At 37.2% G+C, this 19,975-nt stretch overlaps 1 protein-coding gene across 1 annotated transcript; it reads left to right on the top strand.

The window, feature by feature from the left end:
• Positions 1–25: 25 nt before the first annotated feature.
• LOC134790160 (uncharacterized) lies at positions 26–19,674 on the top strand. The gene is made up of 13 exons (XM_063760970.1): positions 26–434; positions 565–728; positions 6,614–6,795; positions 7,896–8,007; positions 8,563–8,762; positions 8,873–9,126; positions 9,208–9,462; positions 9,756–9,900; positions 12,051–12,202; positions 13,908–14,087; positions 14,643–14,785; positions 15,458–15,673; positions 18,970–19,674. The coding sequence occupies exons 1-13, from the start codon at positions 149–151 to the stop codon at positions 19,207–19,209; spliced, it is 2,529 nt and encodes an 842-aa protein (XP_063617040.1). The 5' UTR covers positions 26–148; the 3' UTR covers positions 19,210–19,674.
• Positions 19,675–19,975: the final 301 nt, after the last annotated feature.

The raw sequence follows: 19,975 nt of genomic DNA, 5'->3' as shown, positions 1-19,975 counted from the left end.
TGGCCGAGTCGTCCGCCGTGATCCGCTCAGTCGGACGGGACCCCTGGCTCTGCAATCTCTGAGTAAATAATCGCATCGCCGCAGCTTCTGTCGAGCGACTTACTCAGTCGATAAGATACTCTCCGCGTATGCACACCTTAGTGTGACAATGGCCAAGTCCATTGACGATCTCTCTAAGAAGAACAGTGACGACGACGCCATGGATGACGACAGCGAAGCACCGATCGGCTGCTGTCAGCGCCTCATGGCTTGCCTCCGCATCAACCCGAACCTAATCATGTTAAAAGTGACTTTATTCGTGATGTACGGAGCCACGGCTTCTTTGCTCCCGTACCTGACGATTCATATGCAAAGTATAGGACTTACTGTGCCTGAAATATCGTTTGTGTATTTGGCCTTGCCGTTTACAACCTTCTTAAGCCCACCGATAACTGGTAAGTACTCTTCTGCCTGCTAACCTAAACTCAAGAGCAATGAAAATCACTGTACTGAAATTGTAAAGTACCCTTTTTGATTGTTCTTGAGTGTAATTGATACAATGTGAAATTGTTCCATTGCTTGTAGGTTTTCTGGTGGACCGTTTTGGGGAGTATAAACCGGTGGTCATCACAGCTTTGGTTCTAAACGCAGCGTTCCACCACTCACTGCTCCTGATCCCGCACCAAGAAACTCCTGGGATGATGCCTTCGGCGTACGTCATGAGGGATCCTTACAAAAATAGCGTGGAGGTAAAGTTAAAATGGAAAAAAATGATTGCTCTCAAAACTTTTTGCCGCTACACATCAATTCCTTGAATTTTTTTTTAAAAGTATATACATTTTTGGTTTCTGAACTTTGTTATGAAAACTACTGCATATTCCGTCACCGTCTTTAGGTGAATTAGTCCTTGTCACATATATTAGGGTAAAGGTGTATACTAATGCCACACTTGTAAGAATTCGAGCAAATCGGCGTCATCCGGCAGCAGGTCGAATTAGCCGGTGGCAAAGTCTTAGCGCTCGGTATTATAATATTCTGCCGAGTGCAGACAGACTTGGCGGGAAGTCAGATTGTGTTTTGGTTAGGATTTCTAACTGGGTCGTTTTACAAGTTCGGTTTGTCTACTAATTTCTTTGCCATGCCTATATTGAACCTCTTGTTTGTGTGTGATATGGATCCTGCATATTTTTACATTTTTTTATAGACCGATTTTTTCTGCTCTATAATACCTACAACAAAACCGAGATGTGATTTGTGACGATTATTGACGAAAAAATGACAAGCTATTTGCACAAAGTGTATTTGGTTGGTTGCTGTTATAATACTTGCTTTGTTGCTGTACCCGTTTGAAAATTATATTTTCACGCCACTGTTCGGAAATGTGGCAAAAGATGGTCTAAAACCAAGCTGGAAAATAGGCAATAGCTGTAGCACCTGAACCACCACTACTACAATGTTTCATTGTTATCATCATCTGTCAATGGTGACGGTTCGCTACAGCAATGAGTATAATTTAAAACATAAAAATCAATAAAAGGTCTTTTTTTCGCGCAACTTATTCCTTCTAAAAAAAATTAGGTTATTTATAGGACAAATTTCTTGTTAAAAAAAAAAGAAATGTCAAAACCATTCATTCATTCAGTCAGTTCATTCGATTCACGCTTTAGGCGTTTTTTACTTTTGTAGCTGTTTATGGTTTTTTAGCAAAAACGCTTCTAAGTTTAGAGGCGGTTTGAAGCAAACAACAGAAAAACATCTCTTAAAAGTGATAAAAAAAGTAAATTAAAAAGGCGGGATCGGAAAATACTCACTGAATTGGATAGTGTAAATTATTTGACTAAAAAATACAAGAAACACGTATCTACGCTCGCTTAAAAAATGAGTTCTTCTAATGAAGAAAATGATATTCTTACGCTGACGCCTACCGAAATTCAAGAGACAGCACAGGCAGTGGCTAGTAATTTGCTACCAGAGAAATCGCGGGCTAGTACTTATAGTTATGCAAATGTTTTTTTATTTCCTCGCAGTAGTCGTGAAAAGCACTATGTAATGCCTCGGCCGGAAACGCTAAAGATGGACTCGTATTATTTGAGGACCTCCACTAACGTGTCGGCCCTCAAACTCACTCGTCCATCTTTTAGCGGTTTTCCGTCCTCTCCTACAATGTACTATTTGTTTTAAGGTCAATTTATGTTTTTCTATTATCTAGAGCAGCGGTCGGCAACCTTTTTTTTTTTGCGTAGTTTTAGTAGCGTAGTTAACGATGAGTAAGTTAACGCGGGCCGCACTTTGTTAATATTTATGACTTTATCAGACATTGTCGTTTCTCAATATTACATATCCAGAGAGGCTCGCAGGCCGCAAGTGACAGTTTCACGAGCCGCATGCGGCCCGCGGGCCGCAGGTTGCCGACCGCCGATCTAGAGTACCTATGCACAGATAGACAGCATTATGTACAAGCCGTTTCTGTATATGTATTGTACATCTACATAATACTCTAGTCACATCCTTCCATTCAGTGAAATGTTAACATAACGATAATGCTTTGTGCGATTCATATTAGTTCCATTATTTCCACGTCGGGATAAATATTTGCGCCACGATCCATCCGTCTGTAACGGACGCAGTACCAACCTATTACCTACTCAAGAACTTTTGAAGGGGCAACCTTTATTACTTGAGACAGGCTAGTATGGTCAAGGACCTAGCAGATGATAATTTATAGTCGAATTACGATGCTCCCCATAGCTATTTGAGTGGCAATGTCTTGTAATTTGAGCCAAATAGAGGATAAGTAGGCATCTGCATTGTCTAAATATAAACTTTGTAGAGCGATTAATTTTGTATGTAGGGGAGCGTGTGGCTTGTTGTAACAATTTTTGGAAAAAAGCCTGTATTGTCCAAAATATGTATAATTTTATGATTGTTTTTTGCATTCATTGTTTTCTCCTACCTACCTACCTATTGGAGTTGCAAGAATAAAAATATGAAGTAGTAATACCACAGAACCATTGACAGAGTTGGCTTTTGAGTAAGACGTTGGTGTGAAGTCCTATAAGGTGATGCTGATTTAATGTCCAAGCCATCAATCCGTTTTAATGGTGAAAAATTAGGTAGGCATACATATGTCCAGTAGTGGACTTAAATAGGTTTCAAATTTAAAATAATTGGCCAAGCACGAAGTCAAGACTACGGTGTTCAGAGCACCGTACCACGCATCCCTAGGCGCTTTAAAGTTTGGATACCAATACTAATTTATCCCATACATTTTATTCACGAGGAAATAAGTAATGTCTGGGAGCTCTGGGACCTTGGAGTTTGGACTGTTATTAAAGGCCTCTGGGCTAGTATAGGTAATGTAGAAGTTATAAAGCTTCTATCTTAGATATATTTTTTTGAGATTAGAGATTTTATTTACCACCTTGTCGGGTTGATTGATTTATATATCCATACCAAATTACAGCTTTCCAGCACTAACGATCAACCTCATCTTGGAGGTAAAATGAGGAAAAATCGTAAGAGTCCCATTTCGGCCAACCGAAGTCAAGAACGTTTATCTAAAACGTTTGGTGAAGGCGAATTTCTAGTAGAAACAAATTATTCTGAATTTCTCTGTAATTTGTACAAACCATTTCGTAAACTGACATTCGGCTAAACTGTTGTTTTTACATCTTACTAGCATCCATAACATATTGAAGTATATTCTTCTACTTGTCTGAACATTTTCAATATTATTGATTCTTTCAAACACCAAAATAGTTGACAATTTAATATAAGGTGTATTCGGGTAATACCGAATGTCGGATAAATCCGAAATTCAGATGAAAATCACCCTTGATTCCATCATAATAAAAGTCTCTTTTCGGAATTATCCGACAGTTTTCGACATTCGGAATTACCCGAGTAAACCTTACGTCAGAGTTCTTCGAGCATAAAAAACTAAATCCGTCAAAAATACTATAGGTATACATACAACCTCATGATAATCTTTGCTGCAATTGTTGTATTTTAAACTTGTAGACTGGGCAGGCTCGACTCAAAAAGGAATAATATTTCAATTAAATTTGTGATTCGGCATTTCTCGGTTTTCGACGTTTAGGCTTGTTTCTGACAAAAAATGTAATTAACGTAAAGTATTAATCAATTTGCTCATGTTTCATATAAGTCACAGAAATAAGTAATAATAAATGTCTAAGTTTTAGTACAAGTAGTGTAATTGCGTCAGATTGCCGTCCAGTACCTGTTTTCGTCCACTTGGCGGAGTTGCTACGAAGAATTGCGTATAATTTTAATATAAACCTACCTTACCGCACAATTTTGGACTTATTGTAAATCAGTTTTTAAAAGAAAAAATATTTTAGTAGAACTGGGATTCATGAGTACCGAATATAAAGTTACTTTATATTTCGTCAACCTTACAGCCAGCGACAAAAATGTACCTACTCGGTACTCATGAATCTTTACATTTGTTACAAAAACTGTGAATTTTAACTGTCATATATACTATTTAGGTCTTCCAAAATTCTTTTTTCGTAACAGAATTAACAGAACAGAACAGAACTACTACTAACAGAACTATCAGGTCTATTGCCTGAATAAAGAAACATTCATTCATTCATTCAGAACGGGATCTGGTTGCTGCTCTCACCGATCCGTTCAAAAATATACATACTGTATACAATGAATACATAAATGTAATGGTAGTTAATGAAAAGGAATATTGTTTCGACGAATCAGATACTCTCAGTAAAATCTATAGATGAGGCCATAGCTGTTAATAAATATTAAATGACTTTTCTCAAAAATGGACGGCAAAGTCGACTTTGCCGTCTAAAAAATAGGTTGCGAAGCGCTTAGTTTATGGTCAGTCAAAAATTAAAAAGTTAAAAACATTGCAGTCTCGATTTTGGGACTGCAATGTCGCATACAAATTCCATTATTTGTCGAGTTCCAAACTTTTTAAAAGTTGAAATGGCCATATCAATTGAAGGCACAGGCCCTTTGAACAGCCAAACAGATGATTAGTGCCGCGACTATTTAGTTGTCTCAAATAGGTTGGCGTATTTTCGGCAGAAAAATACACTTCTATTTTTTTATTAAAAAAATAAAAAGGCGGCAAGGGCTTTCTTCTGTGAAAATATATACGTAACAACGTTGCTTTTGTAAAATATTTCTATGATATTTATATTTCTTCCACCATTTTTGAGAAAAGCACTATATATGACTCGGCTGGAAGGCTACTTGCTGGCTTCGGATTCAATTAAACGGACTCCCAAGGTCGTCCGTTTAAAACGAATCCTCAGCCTGCAAGTAGCTACTTCCGAGCCTCGACAATAATGTACTATTATTATCTCTATACGCTTTACTAACTCTATGTGCTCTATTGTGAAAAAAAAACACAACGACAGTGAAGAACGGAATTCTTAATTTAAATTTTTACAGATAAACTCCAATAATAAATATGATTCTTACTGAGCACACTGAGATACTCCATTGGTTGGAAAGCCCGTTCGAAATTTAAACTTATTCGCATTATAACAAGGTTGTATTTTGTAAATCTTTTTCTCTCTCATACTTATAGTAGGCTATTCAGAAAAAAAATGAAATATCCCACAAAAGTAAGTAAGTAGAATTAAACTTTGTATCAAAGACATAAGTCATAAATTTCAATGCCAAAGTTTTAAGTAAGGATCTTTCTCGCTAAAACTACTTCTTAATATGAATGACCAGTGTAAGCATCAGTTAGCTAGCCCTAAGCAACCAAAGATCAGGCTGCAGTTGAAAAACTAATAAAGATAAAGTTAACCTGATAATTTTCCCGCCGTCTTCATGCTTGTTTTGGTTGGATATTGACTGGTCAGCTGCCTGTTGCCTATAGTTTTCGCGAAAATCGCCAGGACAGAGGTGAAAATTTTTGTATGAAAACTTGCAACTTTAAATGCATTTTTTAACGAAACTACTGCACTCTAAAATGAAGTCAAAATCAGTCCATCGACTAAATTTTTTGCAAGCTTTCTAATGGTACCTCACACGATTCTTACAATTGAAAATAAAATTCAGTCTACCCCTCTAACCCCCTAAATTTCCCCCTAAAATCAGAAATAAGCAGTTTTGACTTATCCACAGTGTTAGTGATGGTACTTGCCATAACTACTCCAAATTTTAGGTACCTACATCAAACGGTCTTTGAGAAAAACGCATTTAACCGATTTGCAAGACCGAAGTGATCCCATAAGAGCACCGTGAACAAAGTTTTGTACGGTGCTCTAAAAATCAACAGAACACTATAATAAGATGTTAGGCATCTTGATGAGTTTTATCATTACTTTATCCGCTCCAATGTTAATGTTATTTATCACTTTAAAATTTACATAAGTAGTTGTCATAGTTCAAAGATCATTGCGGACTTTTCAAGTAACAAGAGTATAAATATTTCGTGGTACATAATACATATACAAGGCGATAGGTACAATAACGACATTATTTATAAATATATCTACTCCTATCTTTTTCTTAACCTAACTTGTGATGAGTTCCGCAAGTCGTAACCTTTTTTTTCGCGGTTAAACCATGAGTGGTGGAGCAGTTATTTGTGGCTTTCTACGACACTTGCCCAAACCACCATTATTTCCAGATCTGGTGGAGTCCGTGCCCCAGCAGAGAGTGCCCGGACGAGGACGAACAGGTGGACTTCGTTCTAGACCGCTGCATCGACCACTGCTTACTATCCGAGCCGACAGTTAGCCCTGTCGATCCGTCGGATGATAAAGATGATCTAGATTTTCATATTAGCCGCAAATTCAAAACGAACGTAAGGTACGAACTACATTACCTACCACAAGTTTGACACTGACATATTCTCTAGCGACTGCATACAATGATCTCCCTCGTACTGACATTGGTGCAAGCGAGATCGAGATGTACTGCGTTTGAGTTGACGCACTCGCTAGCGTTTAAGGCCGCGTAAAACTCACGGTGAGGGTACTAGAAATGTTACTTTCTTTGGCTTTGCGAGATTTTGGGATATTCCACCAGAATCTCGCTTTAAAAACGTCCTTCTGAAAATGAAAGGTTTTGGTATGATGTAAATTAAAAAGTTAACAATTCAGACCAAAAAAAGAAGCTTTGTTTTTTATTTCTTAGAAAATTTTAATTCCACTTAAAATTATCACTTTTCCCATAGTCTAATAAAACATGGTCTTCCATTCCCAGAGTGACACGGGGCTACGTCACAACAACATGGCCGCTATATATAGCGCTATCGCATATTATCATATAGCGCTGTCGCTTGATGACGTAAGCCCGTGTCAGTTAGGTGACCTAGAAAAGACGGGAATGGAGTACCAGGCGGAGTATATTATTATACCATGACTTTTCCTAAAGACCCAAGTCTGTTAAATGGGCTTAAATTATTAGTATACCTTTGGTGAATTAAGCCTGCCTCTTTCTTGTGGGTACTTTTATAGGAAATATCGTAACTACCTACTTAAACCAGGAAACTGTAACAATTCTCTATTTTCTCTAAATCTGTTTTCGTAGAAATTCTCATGTAATGTAGGTACCTATTTATTTTCATGATAAAAAAGCATATGACAATAGTATACTTCGAGAGTAGGTAGGTATTATATTCAAGTCAATATTTATGTTCGACAATGAGTTTTTATGGTGTCTGCCTACCGAGAATAATTTTGAGCAAACAGAGATAAAATAGATTTAATTGTAGATAGACATATGAAACTTGTGATCATGTACAACGTAGTAATTTATAACAACAGTGGCATTAATTATCTACTTACGTCAAAACAATTAGCATATGCAAAATACTTAGACAAAAAAGAAATGGCTGAAAGCGGAACACCATTAAAAAAACACAGGTTTTTTTAATTTAAATAAAATAGTCTCAAATATGATTTTAGCTTGTTCAATATTACTGATGACGAGGACTATAATGATGCAGCGTTCTTCCTCGTGGAAGTGCACGAAGATCTTGGAGATCCGAAAGAACAACTCGGCATAGAAATGGAAAGGGTAAGCATTATTTCAAGTTCTATTGTTATTGAAAAAATCTTATTTGTAGTACATAAGTATGTTAGCGAACTAACGTCCTTATTAGAGTCTGTGCGGAAAGAGTACCTAGAGTCGTGGAATGCATGGGGTCCAATACATTCCACGACTCTTCTCTTTTCGAACAGACTTTACAAACCAAAAGTCGCGGGTCCAACCCCTGGCTCGTATGGCTGGCCCGAATGTACCAATGAGTTAAAAGATATGAAGCAAGTGGTGCAACCTTCCTTCTGCTTCTGAATTCTTGTAGAAAATAGTTTTGCCTAACAAATAGGTTACAGTTATCAGTGCTTCGATATAATATTACTAAAATTAATCAACATAAGCCAAAGTCTATATATAACGTACCTAAGTCACACTACATTAAAAAGACTAGATGTCCCGAATTTATCGTGACGTTGATTGAATTTGACCATGCCGAGAATATTGGGAAATCTAATTTCGGACAGTACTGCCATATTTTTTACATGTTCATCAAAATAAGAAGGAACTTCACTACAAAAAATAAATCTGTTACAGGACGAAAACGAAACAATCACTGATTTTAAAACAAGATTCGGTGAAAAACTCCTCATAGACCAAGGAGTAAACATAACAGCATTAGACAAAGAGGACCTAAGATGTGGAGGCCTAGTGATGTTGCACAACATGACCAAATTGTCACAACTTAGACTCGAAAAAATATCCCGTGACTGCATTGTCCAAAAATGTGACTTCAGGTAAATTAATATTACATGTTTTTTCTATTCTAAAGTACATTACCATTTATCTATTGTAAATATAGAGGCTATCAAAAGATTAAGTGTGATTTATCATCGGAATATTACAGGAAAGGCGGCCCCGATATTTGCCCACCGGATTATAAAGAAAGTGACGACAAAACCTTCTATATCTACTTCTTCCTGAGATTTATGGGAACCATCATGTTATCTGCCACTGTAACCATTATGGATCCGATTGCTCTAACAATGATACAGAAATACGGCGGTGACTTTGGCCGAGAAAGATTATTCTCGAGTATCGGCATGGCTATATTCTCTCCTATAACTGGCATGCTTATAGATATGAGGAGTAAACAAGTCGGTGAGTTAACGCCATCTCGTAATCGTTATCTTATATCAATAGTTTGTTGTGTTTACAATTACATCGGTTTGTTGATTGCAGGTTACACGGACTATTCCGCTGCATTTTACACGTACGACGTGTTGCTCTTGATATCAGCTATAACGGTAGCTGTGATGCCACTAGGGGCGAAATTGCCTGCAGATAATTTGCTACACGATCTAGTGAATATCATAAAGATGCCACACATTATAATTTTCATATTTTTCCTGTTTGCTTTGGGCAATTTCTGGGGCTTTATTGAATCTTATCTTTTCCTGTATTTGAAGGAATTGGGGGCACCAAACTTCCTGTTAGGTAAGTGTAGCAACAATTATACAAAAATCGAAGGCAAACATTGGCCACTTTCGTTTTCCATTTAATATCTAGGTACTAATCAAAAACAACATTAAAAATGTACTCAAAGTCTATTTCAAAATTTATCTGAGTTCTAGTACCTAATCTTGTTGAAAATTGAGGCTCGACTGATGTGTTATTAAAATTAAAGATTCTTACTTAGATATGTATAGACAAAGTCAGATATATCAGACCCTTTTGCTCATGTTCTTAATTATTTCTAAATCATACAAATTTCTTACGAATGTGTGCAGGAATAACGGTGACAGTTGGCACGCTGAGCAGCATCCCATTCCTGTACGGCGCCGACGCCATCACGGCGCGCATGGGACACGTCAACGTCATCATCGTAGCCTTCTTCTCGCACGCTGCTAGGCTCGTCGGCTACTCCTTCATAGAGTAAGTCCCTAGCTGAGCATCTTGATTCTCAATACATGAAGTCCTGTTGCCGCTGTAGAAAGAGAAGCTCTAGGGCAACAAACAAAAACGAGGTTGGACCCTGATGCGTTTCAGATAGAGTGAGTGAGTGAATCAAGTGAGGTAACATACCTACGTATATCCAAGTCGGCCGACGCTAGCCCCTAAGCAGTTCTGCCTTGCTAGTCAGGCCACATCGATTTCATGTATCTTTGATTGATAAGTATTGCTAGGAAAACTAAGTGTGACTTAATTTGTGTAATTTTGGAATGTTTTTTACTTGTATTCTGAAGAAAGAACAGAGGGCAATAAAATGTTTTAGATATCTCGGAATAAAATATGATATACCTAATTTTGGTGATCTGCAGGATTTGAGGATTCTGAAGCTATCTTTAAAGCCCTTAGTGAGACGTATTTAAACAATATCCGGTACCCAGTAATACGTAGGTATCACATTCATCTGACAGACAACGATACAATAACAATGACGGTTATCTAAAGGAAACACTGTGGGTGTCAGCTATTTTACAATTTGTAGCAATGTGAAATACTTGACAAGACCTTGGCAATGGCATGTTTATAATAGTCAATCAGTTCTTACATGCCGTTGTCTTGTCCATCTTAACTAAACATGGACAAGGAGCTAAGTGGTGTCTTATCAAATGCACATATGCATCAACATTGTAGATAGGTAGTTATTGTTTAATCGGTATTACTGCTATTGTTGTAATACGTTGTGGAAACTTGAAACAACTTTATAATTTTGTCGTTTATTTATAACGTGATGGTTAAGGAGTTCAGGACAACACAGAAACTTCCGAAAATTAGAACCACTTGTTACTATGTCAGCTTGAACTGATGTACTATGAGTAACTTGAGGTAACACTACTAACACTTAACTAGACAACCGATAGAATATTAATTGGGAGCTAAAATGCCTTGAACGTTCTGGAGAACCGATTTGTGAAATGGTGCGTTTTTTTTCTGTGAATCAATACCTACTCAGAATACAGTAAAATAACAGAAATCAGATGACATTTTTTTCCTTCCATTCTCGTTGATTAAATATTACCAATAATCATAAGAAAGAATGGGAGTTCTTGAAACGACTATTCCCCATCTCAGGCAACATCAAACATTTGAGTCACAGTTATTGTATAATTTAGATTATTTGTATAATTTACTTCTGTAGATTTTAATTCTGTACCGTAAAACCTAGCAGACACTTGTGGAGTTTTATCTTCATCTTCATCAGCACATAGAACATTGCATCCTTTAACTCTATTTACAGAATTAATGTTATCCAGGGGCATTGTCAAGTTTATGAACACAACGATAGAATGTGGGAGGACTTTATATACACGTATACATTACAAGTCTGTGGTCAAAGACATTAAAGTGGACTAGACACGAGATAGAGAAATAATCGTCCAATTAGATACAGATATGTTAAGATTATTGTTTCTCTTTATCGGTAGATATCAAACTCTAAAATCACGCGTTCCTAAATGTCTCGTGAAACATTTGAAAGTATATGATATGCACGTGGCATTATATCACATAGGTTCAATAAAGATGAGACATCAATCATAATACTAGTATAGTGTCCATAGTTTAGCTTTATTGTCCTTCAGATACCATGTTATGGTGACTCAGTAGAACTAACATGAAGTAATCGAAATAAAGTGTCTCAACCATACTCCCTGCATTCTGCTAACATTACTTATTTCAGTTACTCATGCCTGGGTATGTTTTTGTTCCTTTCTGGATATGTTTTAATACCAATGTAAAATGTAAGAACCCCATTGAAAAGGCTATTAGGTACCTAATTGAAAAGTTTTGAGCGACTTTCGGCAATTGTAGCGTTTTATTTCCCGTCTACTTTTTATCGTTACGTCAGATTTTAAGAGTTTAATCTTTTATAATCTTGTCTAGATTCTCCTTAAGTTTCTTATTTGACTTGACTGCTACCTATTTTTTATTTGTTTCATGTAACTTTTTATTTGTCCTTAGTCTTGCCTTTACACGCGTGCTTTTTATCTTGCTCAATCTTTATTTTACATACGTTTTTAGAAGTGACAGATTTTTCATCTTTTACATTTAGGTGACTGGTTTTCTGTTTGTTTCAACAGGAACTCCTGGTGGTGCTTCCCCTTCGAGGCCATGGAGTCTCTTTCCGTCCACTTGATGTGGGTGGCGGCGGCAACTTACTGCGCCATGCTGGCCCCTAAGAACCTTTTAGCCACGCTCATTGGAGTGCTCGGGATGGCCCACTTCAGCCTTGGTGAGTTCCTATGAGACGCTCGCATAATAAGTAAATGGGGGAACTGGGTAATGGAGCTAATAATAAGATTAATAGTTGGGTACGACAGAGATCTAGATGCTCGCTTGTTTGTTATTTGGTTGTACTGCTATGAGAATCGCAGTTTTTTTTTGTTTTAGTATTCTGTCGCCGCGTTTTGTTTGATCCCACTTAAAAAATCTTGTCTTCGGTCCGTAAAATATGAGACTAATTTTTCTTTTTGAGTTTCTTGGGAAAAGGAGCAAAACACCTTGCATTGCATAATTTAATTTAATATTTTAATACACAGGATACTCAAGTCCTAAAAAAACTGACCGATTTAATTTCAGTTTTCTGTACCAAATTTGTGATACATCAGTACGGTTACCATCAGTTTGTCACTGACATAAACGCCGTCGAGAACGTAATTTACTTTCTATGCATCCCGTTTGCACTAATATGCGAGTGCGAGCGAGATGTATAGAAAGTAAATTACGTTCTCGACGGCGTTTATGTCAGTGACAAACTGATGGTAACCGTACTGATCTTAGATAGGTATAAGATTATTATATTACAGAGCTCGTTTATTAGATAGGTGTGAAGTGCATTATTATAATTATCTCAGAAGGGTTAAAAATAAGATTTATTCTCAGGTGTCGGGTAACACGCCCATTTGATGTTTTCCAGATAACATCCCCTCATGTAAATATTTTAACTGTAGGTACCATAAAATGGGGTGAGTAGGGTCAAAACTGAAATTCAAACCTCGATAACGTTTTATTTTTACATATGAAAACTGAATGGTGTATATAATAAGTGTTCCGGACGTTTGTATTTTAGTTTTTATTTTATTTTGGGTAGTTCCATTTCATAACTTTGACGATAAAGAGGAAAACCCACCTCACCCCGTAGTGCCTCGTATTTGGGGTGAGAGGGGTTTTCATACAAAGGTGATTTTGGAAGATTGTTGGATCGATTTTTTTTTATTATGCGTATTACTATAGCTCCATTTTAAATTGGAATACATTATTTTTGTAGCAGTAGCCTTAAAATCCCTTCTCACCTTCCTCTCAAACCTTCTCTCCCCATTCATAATCCACCTCTCCCCGCGAAACCTACTCACCCCGTTTTACGGTACCTATAATTCGACGAAGTCAACCACCTCCACAATACGTAACAACTTTGTATCATGTTATCGATTAAATCCACCGTTTTACAGTATCGTCATTCAAATAATAACGGTAAGAACATAATCGTTCTGCTAACTTCCAGATCTTTATACACATATGATTACCGAGCGCATTAAAATTGTTGACGTCATGTAAAAACATTGAGTTGTAAATTTTTTTAATCTTCTGATTTAACTTCGCGTACCTAGTTTGTATTTTAGTAAATATTAAGAAGGTAAAATAACTCTTTTTAACTACGAGAATAATGTTAAAAACAGGCGAACTGCTTTTAAAATAATAACAAAAAAACTTAGATGCCATAAACATTTTTTAGGGTTTTGATGTCCTAAATAAAATTAGTCGGTGCAAAAAAAATATTCATTTTCATAAATCGTAAAAACGTTTAAAATGGTGGCTAAAAATAACGTGATGTGTGAAACTTAACAGTTTCCAACAGTAAAAAGAAACTAAGCTAATTTCGAAGAACCAATAATATGTAAATAAAAAAAAATATTGTTAGACTTTTCCTCTTATTTTAGGAAGAGGCAGCGGCAGCTTCGGCGGCGGTCTGCTCATCGCTTCACTCGGGACCAGGGAAGCATTCCGTTACATGGGCCTGATCGCGTTCCTGGGAGGCATAATATATGGACTGCTGCATTATTTCTGGCTCAGACACATCAACATGACATCACTGGGACGGCCTAGTGAACAAGACAATGGTGAGTGACAAGTGATCGACAACCGTATGAGAGGATACGGTGTAACCGTTTGACCGCAAAAGACGTCAACTGACGCGCGCGGCTACACCCCAATATCAACCTGCGTTTCGATTTTGCACGGTTTAATTTGTTGTCAGGTTGTTGTTTCTGCTTTATTGTTTTTGGGGTTCCGTACCCAAAGGGTAAAAACGGGACCCTATTACTAAGGCTCCGCTGTCCGTGTGTCCGTCTGTCCGTCTGTCACCAGACTGTAACTCATGAACCGTGATAGCTAGACAGTTGAAATTTTCACAGATGATGTATTTCTGTTGCTGCTATAACAACAAATACTAAAAATAAAATAAAATAAATATTTAAGTGGGGCTCCCATACAATAAACGTGATGTTTTTGCGTAATGGCACGGAACCAGTGGAACCCTACGTGCGCGAGTCCGACTCGCACTTGACCGGTTTTTTATATCTGTTTCTGATTGACTCTAAACTGCCATTTAAAAAACATTTAATTAGTCCTCGTTAACTGAAGAAAAAAAACTCTAATGTTATTTTGACCACCAGAAAGCGGCGAAGGCGACAAGCTGAACGGAGAGCCACTGAGGAAAGATGCTGAAACCATGATATCCCTGGAGAGATTACACATCATCACACGATTTAATCCGCTGGGATCACTGCATTCCTTGCCCAGAGGATCGAGAGCTAGGGTAAGTTATCTGTAGTTCAATACTCTTGAAAGTGGCGGAAGCAAGATGAATGAAAAGCTCTTGAGGAAAGCTGAGATCATGCTATCCCTAGGATACTGCATATTATCACTGCATCACTGCATTCCTTGCCCAGAGGATCGAGAGCTAGAGTAAGTTATCTGTAGTTCAAAACTCACTTGAATGTGGCGGAGGCAAGGTGAATGGAAAGCTCTCTTGAGGAAATCTGAGACCATGATATCACTGGAGAGACTGCACAGCATCACGAGATTTAATCCACTGGGATCACTGTATTCGTTGCCCAGAGGATCGAGAGCTATTTGGTGTATTTATAATACCTACTAAGTAAATGGCTAAGGCGAAAAGCTGTATTTTTGTTATACGTTCAGACATTAATTTCAAAATCGCCCTGTAGGTACTTATGTTTCTCTAGTTCTAGCTAAATTCTAAACCATTTTAAAGTTTTAATTATCAATAGGTACTTATAATTAAACAATGGTAAGATGAACCTTCATTATCTCACCAATACAGCATCAATATAAGTAACTACTAGCAATATTATTCTTGATGACACTTGTTCTAAAAAAAAGTATTCTATCTATATAAGAGATTTTGTAAATTAATTGAATTGCAACCAGTAAAGAACCTTATTAACACTTTCCAATAAATTTCCAGTTATCTCAAGGCGACATAAACGAGCTCTACCGCAGTCGCAGCGGCAGCAACAGTCAGCGTCGCTGCAGCAACATAGAGATATCGCCGAAGACCCCACAAGGCTCAGCCTCGAAGGTGGACCTTCTGCGATCAGCGCTGGAGATCGGCCATCAGCACGGAAAAGGACACATTTCCAATCCCATGCTGTCGAATAGACCACCGCCTCAGCTTTATAAGGTACTTATGTTTTGTAACAACAATGAGGTATAGCTGAAGACCCCACAAAACTGAGACTCGAAGGCGGACTATCTGCAGTCAGCGCTAGAGATCGGCCATTAGCACGGCAAAGGACACATTTCCAATCCCATGCTGTCGAATAGACCACCGCCTCAGCTTTATAAGGTACGTATGTTTTGTAACAACAATGAGGTATAGCTGAAGACCCCACAAAACTGAGACTCGAAGGCGGACTATCTGCAGTCAGCGCTAGAGATCGGCCATTAGCACGGCAAAGGACACATTTCCAATCCCATGCTGTCGAATAGACCACCGCCTCAGCTTTATAAGGTACGTATGTTTTGTAACAACAATGTGGTACGAGTATAGCTGAAGACCCTACAAGGCTCAGCTTCGAAGGTGGACCTTCTGCGATCAGCGCTGGAAATCGGCAATCAGCACGACAAAAGACACATTTCCAATCCCATGCTGTGGAATAGACCACCGCCACAGCTTTATAAGGTATGTATGTTTTGTTACATCAAGGTATAATTGAAGACTTCACAAGGCCCAGGTAGCTTGCTAAAATATAATGATGCAGTACAGCGCCATCTATTTCAGCTGTAAAATGAATACTGAAAGGATTGTTGGCTTGATTATTCTCGGAGACATTACACATCTTACACATTACAATATTCGGTAGTAGAGTTAGACCAAGAAAAGTCTGCAACGATTTTGATAGCATACGCAGTGCAAGTGTTATTTATACGTCAACATTTCATAGAAGTTTGACGTTTAAAATAACACTTGCACTGCGTGTGCTATTAAAATCATTGCAATCTTTTCTCAGTCTAACTCTAGTAGTTTCATACATGATAGACGACATGTCTAATGTCTATAACGAATGAGATGAGTTTAGTTCTGGTTTTATATTTTATCAACAAAAACTAACACAAACACTACCTTCAATGCTGTATTTGTCTACTATCTTAACACTGACACATTGATGCAAATTTATATCACTGATTAAGTGTCAAAGCTATTTGTTTATCGACGTCACTCTGTTATTATTAAAAAAAATTGAATTATCTGTACTAACACTCGGAAACTCTTGCGTTAAATGTTTTTACTGGAGGTATTTATTAAGCATAATAATATGGATATTTAACGGTGTTAACATTGTTATGGCAGGTGTCCGGACCTCTTTACAATAGCCCAGTTTCATTGTCCACCCAAACATCAATCCATAGACCGGTATACTGTTCACTTTTTCTACAATAGTCCCAATGCCTGCTGCGACCGGTTCATGGGTGTCTATTGTTGCGCCTGTGAACGGGTTCCAGCAGGCGTTCTACATGACATTAAAGCTCTCCAAAGGGGCTCTACGTGTTGGATCTGTATCCCACGCAAGCCTATCAAAAGACCGGGATTTATAGGCCCGTGAAATCCAGAATGGATATTTTATTGTACATAGGGTTTCTGCTCGAGAATTCTCGAGGCGAGGATTCTCGAGAAATTTGTCCTAAGTCGAGACGGGAAAAAAATGAAGAACTCGAGAAATAAATCTCTTGTGATAAGTAAAAAGAAAACACGCGTATAACACATGTATTTCTTTAGGTAGTTAAATAAATATGAACAATGTTTTTCTTTTCATTTTCAGGTACTTAAAACATTTATTAGGTAGATAACCAACCAAATAAAAATTACCTTGATCCGTCCCCTATCGTTCTAGCTTCAACCCATTTTCAAGTTTTGAAACTTTTGAACTATCATGCCATTCATGTACCTAGTGACTTTTTATTGAAAAACGCTTTAAAAAATTTGTAACTATTATATTATTTATGAAAGCAAAATAATGTAAATGTATGTGATTGTAATTGTTATACTTACATAGTTGCCGTGATTTATTTTTCAAAAGTGTTTTTCAATAAGATTACGTAGTAAAACTTCTGTAAGTTTTGTCACATCGAGTAAAATTTATTGACTTGAATATTGCTGCCTAATAAAATACCATATTGTGGTTTGTTTACATTTTGTTATACCTAAAGAAATACACTATAGCATAACACATCGCCGGTGCACCTATAGTTTTTTGTTGTTGTTGTATTTTTGATTATTAAGTGCAATTTATGGTGACTAAAAATGTACCATATGTTTAATTATTGATCTCACCTACGATTCCGATGAGTCTGATTTGTAAAAATTAAAATAACATGGTGTTTTTCGGAACTTTCAAAATTTCTCGAGATACTCGAGAAACTCGAGAAATCTTAGTCGAGAATTCCCGTGCCTCGAGAAATTAAAAAGGTCGAGAAACCAGAAACCCTAATTGTACATCCAGGCGTAAAATGGCATGGCCACTTTATGAATTAATTCATACGATTTTGCTATGTACTTAGTACATAATATCTGCTTTTTATTTTTTTAGTATAACCAACATTTCCTTATCAGTTAATAGTACAGTATAAAAATTAGTGCAAAAGTATATTTGCTTGAATGAGGTTGAAGGTGAGGCTGAAGTCTAAAAATAGTATCAAGTATAAATTACAGATTACAGCAATATACTTTCAGTTTAGATGTATTTATTTTAATAACAATATTGTTATTTGGATTAATAGGCAGCAGGTGCTTGCACTTCGTGATGTCCTTTGCCGATATTTTTTATTTATTTATTTAGGAATTTTAATCAGGTAACAAGGCCCGTACATAGACTAGGAATCCTCTAGACCGAGTTTAGAGCAATTATTTCATGCAACCGATGATGCCAAAAATGCGGGGGTGCGCGGGACGAGGTGAGCGAAGTCCCGTGCCGTGATTGGTCCGTTCAAACGACGAACGAGTTCACGGACGTCACACAAGGACACTTTCGACTCGAACATGGAGTAAAATTGCGTATGCGTGGCAGAGGGGGTAGCGCGACTATGCTAAGTCTGGAGGATGTTTTGTCTGTGGGCCCGTATTACAAATACCTTACAGACTAACATATAATATGTATTTTATAAACTAAACACTATTTCCTTATTATGATTCCTTCTTCGGTGATGTACAGTCACCACACGGGATTGTTATGCCATTTAGGGTTCTTGCTAAATTGGAAATTTTATAGCGTAAGTATAGAACAACCAATTTAGTTAAGACCCTAAAAGCCGCAACAATCGCGGAGCGTGATGGTACCTAGTGTCATTTTTAGGGAATGCCATTATGAAGATATGCAGCCTGTTAAGACTAGATTGACATTACGGACAAACCATCTTATTAATGTCTTAATTACTTATAAAGTACGTTGTATAATCTAAACGTGGACTACATCTTTCCAGCTCGCAAACAGCGCTCCAAAACTGACCCAACGCAACAACATCTCGCAGCCCGTCCTCGGTGAATACGACATGCGCCGTCGAGACTCCATCCCCGAAGAAGCAGAGGAAGACAAACTGGTCAGTAAACCCACAGCTGGTCAAGCCAAGACCAGGAGTCACATCCCCCCACCACCGAGCTACGACGAGGTTATCTATGAACACAGAAAAAGTTGGCACTCCGATGACAGCACGCCCACTTAGGATCACAGGGGCACTTTGAGTCTATGCCAAAGAGATGTTAATGCCTGATTGGCATAGATTCATAGATGAATGCTATGAAAAAGTAACTTTTGATAAGGATACATTTTGCAAAGTTTATGTCATAAAATGTGAAGTAATAGCTACATTGCCAGAAAGTTAGAAGAGTAATAATTAATTAAAACGTCTTGCTGGTCTATGTCAAGTTGTAAAATTGATTTGTTTCATCTCTGTGTGGAAAGAAGTACGAATAATAATAAAATCGTTTTTCAAACGTTAATTCCAAAAGAACAATGTTTGATTATTTTATAAGACATCAGTCACTTATCATCATAAGTTGAATGCCATTAAAAATCTGATATTTATAAAAACGTTTTGTACGAATCTTAAGCATAATTTTGTAAAAGGCTTTAATTTATTTAAGGTGTAGATAGAAATTGCTAATATACTTTATGATTTAGTTTAAAATTGTTTTATTAAAAACGTTAACATATATGTATAAATACGAAAATATCTATCAGTAGATACGTTCTTAATAATTACGTATTGACATACATTTGTCTTAAAATTCGTGTCCAATTTCATAAGCATAAATAACTTAGAATACTGATTATATTTGTTCATCAAATAACAATTGATCATGAAACTAGACACGATAGTGATTACAAAATTAAAGCTTAAACCCTAGTGAATGCAATCTGGCTTCCTTACTTTCTAAATCGTGATAGCCCTAAATTTAAATAAGGCTATTGAAAACTTATTGAAAAGT

The sequence above is a fragment of the Cydia splendana genome, chromosome 4, assembly GCF_910591565.1.
Source record: "Cydia splendana chromosome 4, ilCydSple1.2, whole genome shotgun sequence".
NCBI lineage: Eukaryota > Metazoa > Arthropoda > Insecta > Lepidoptera > Tortricidae > Cydia > Cydia splendana.
The sequence above is the reverse complement of the archived record's forward strand: the minus strand, read 5'-3'. Positions and strand labels throughout refer to the sequence as shown.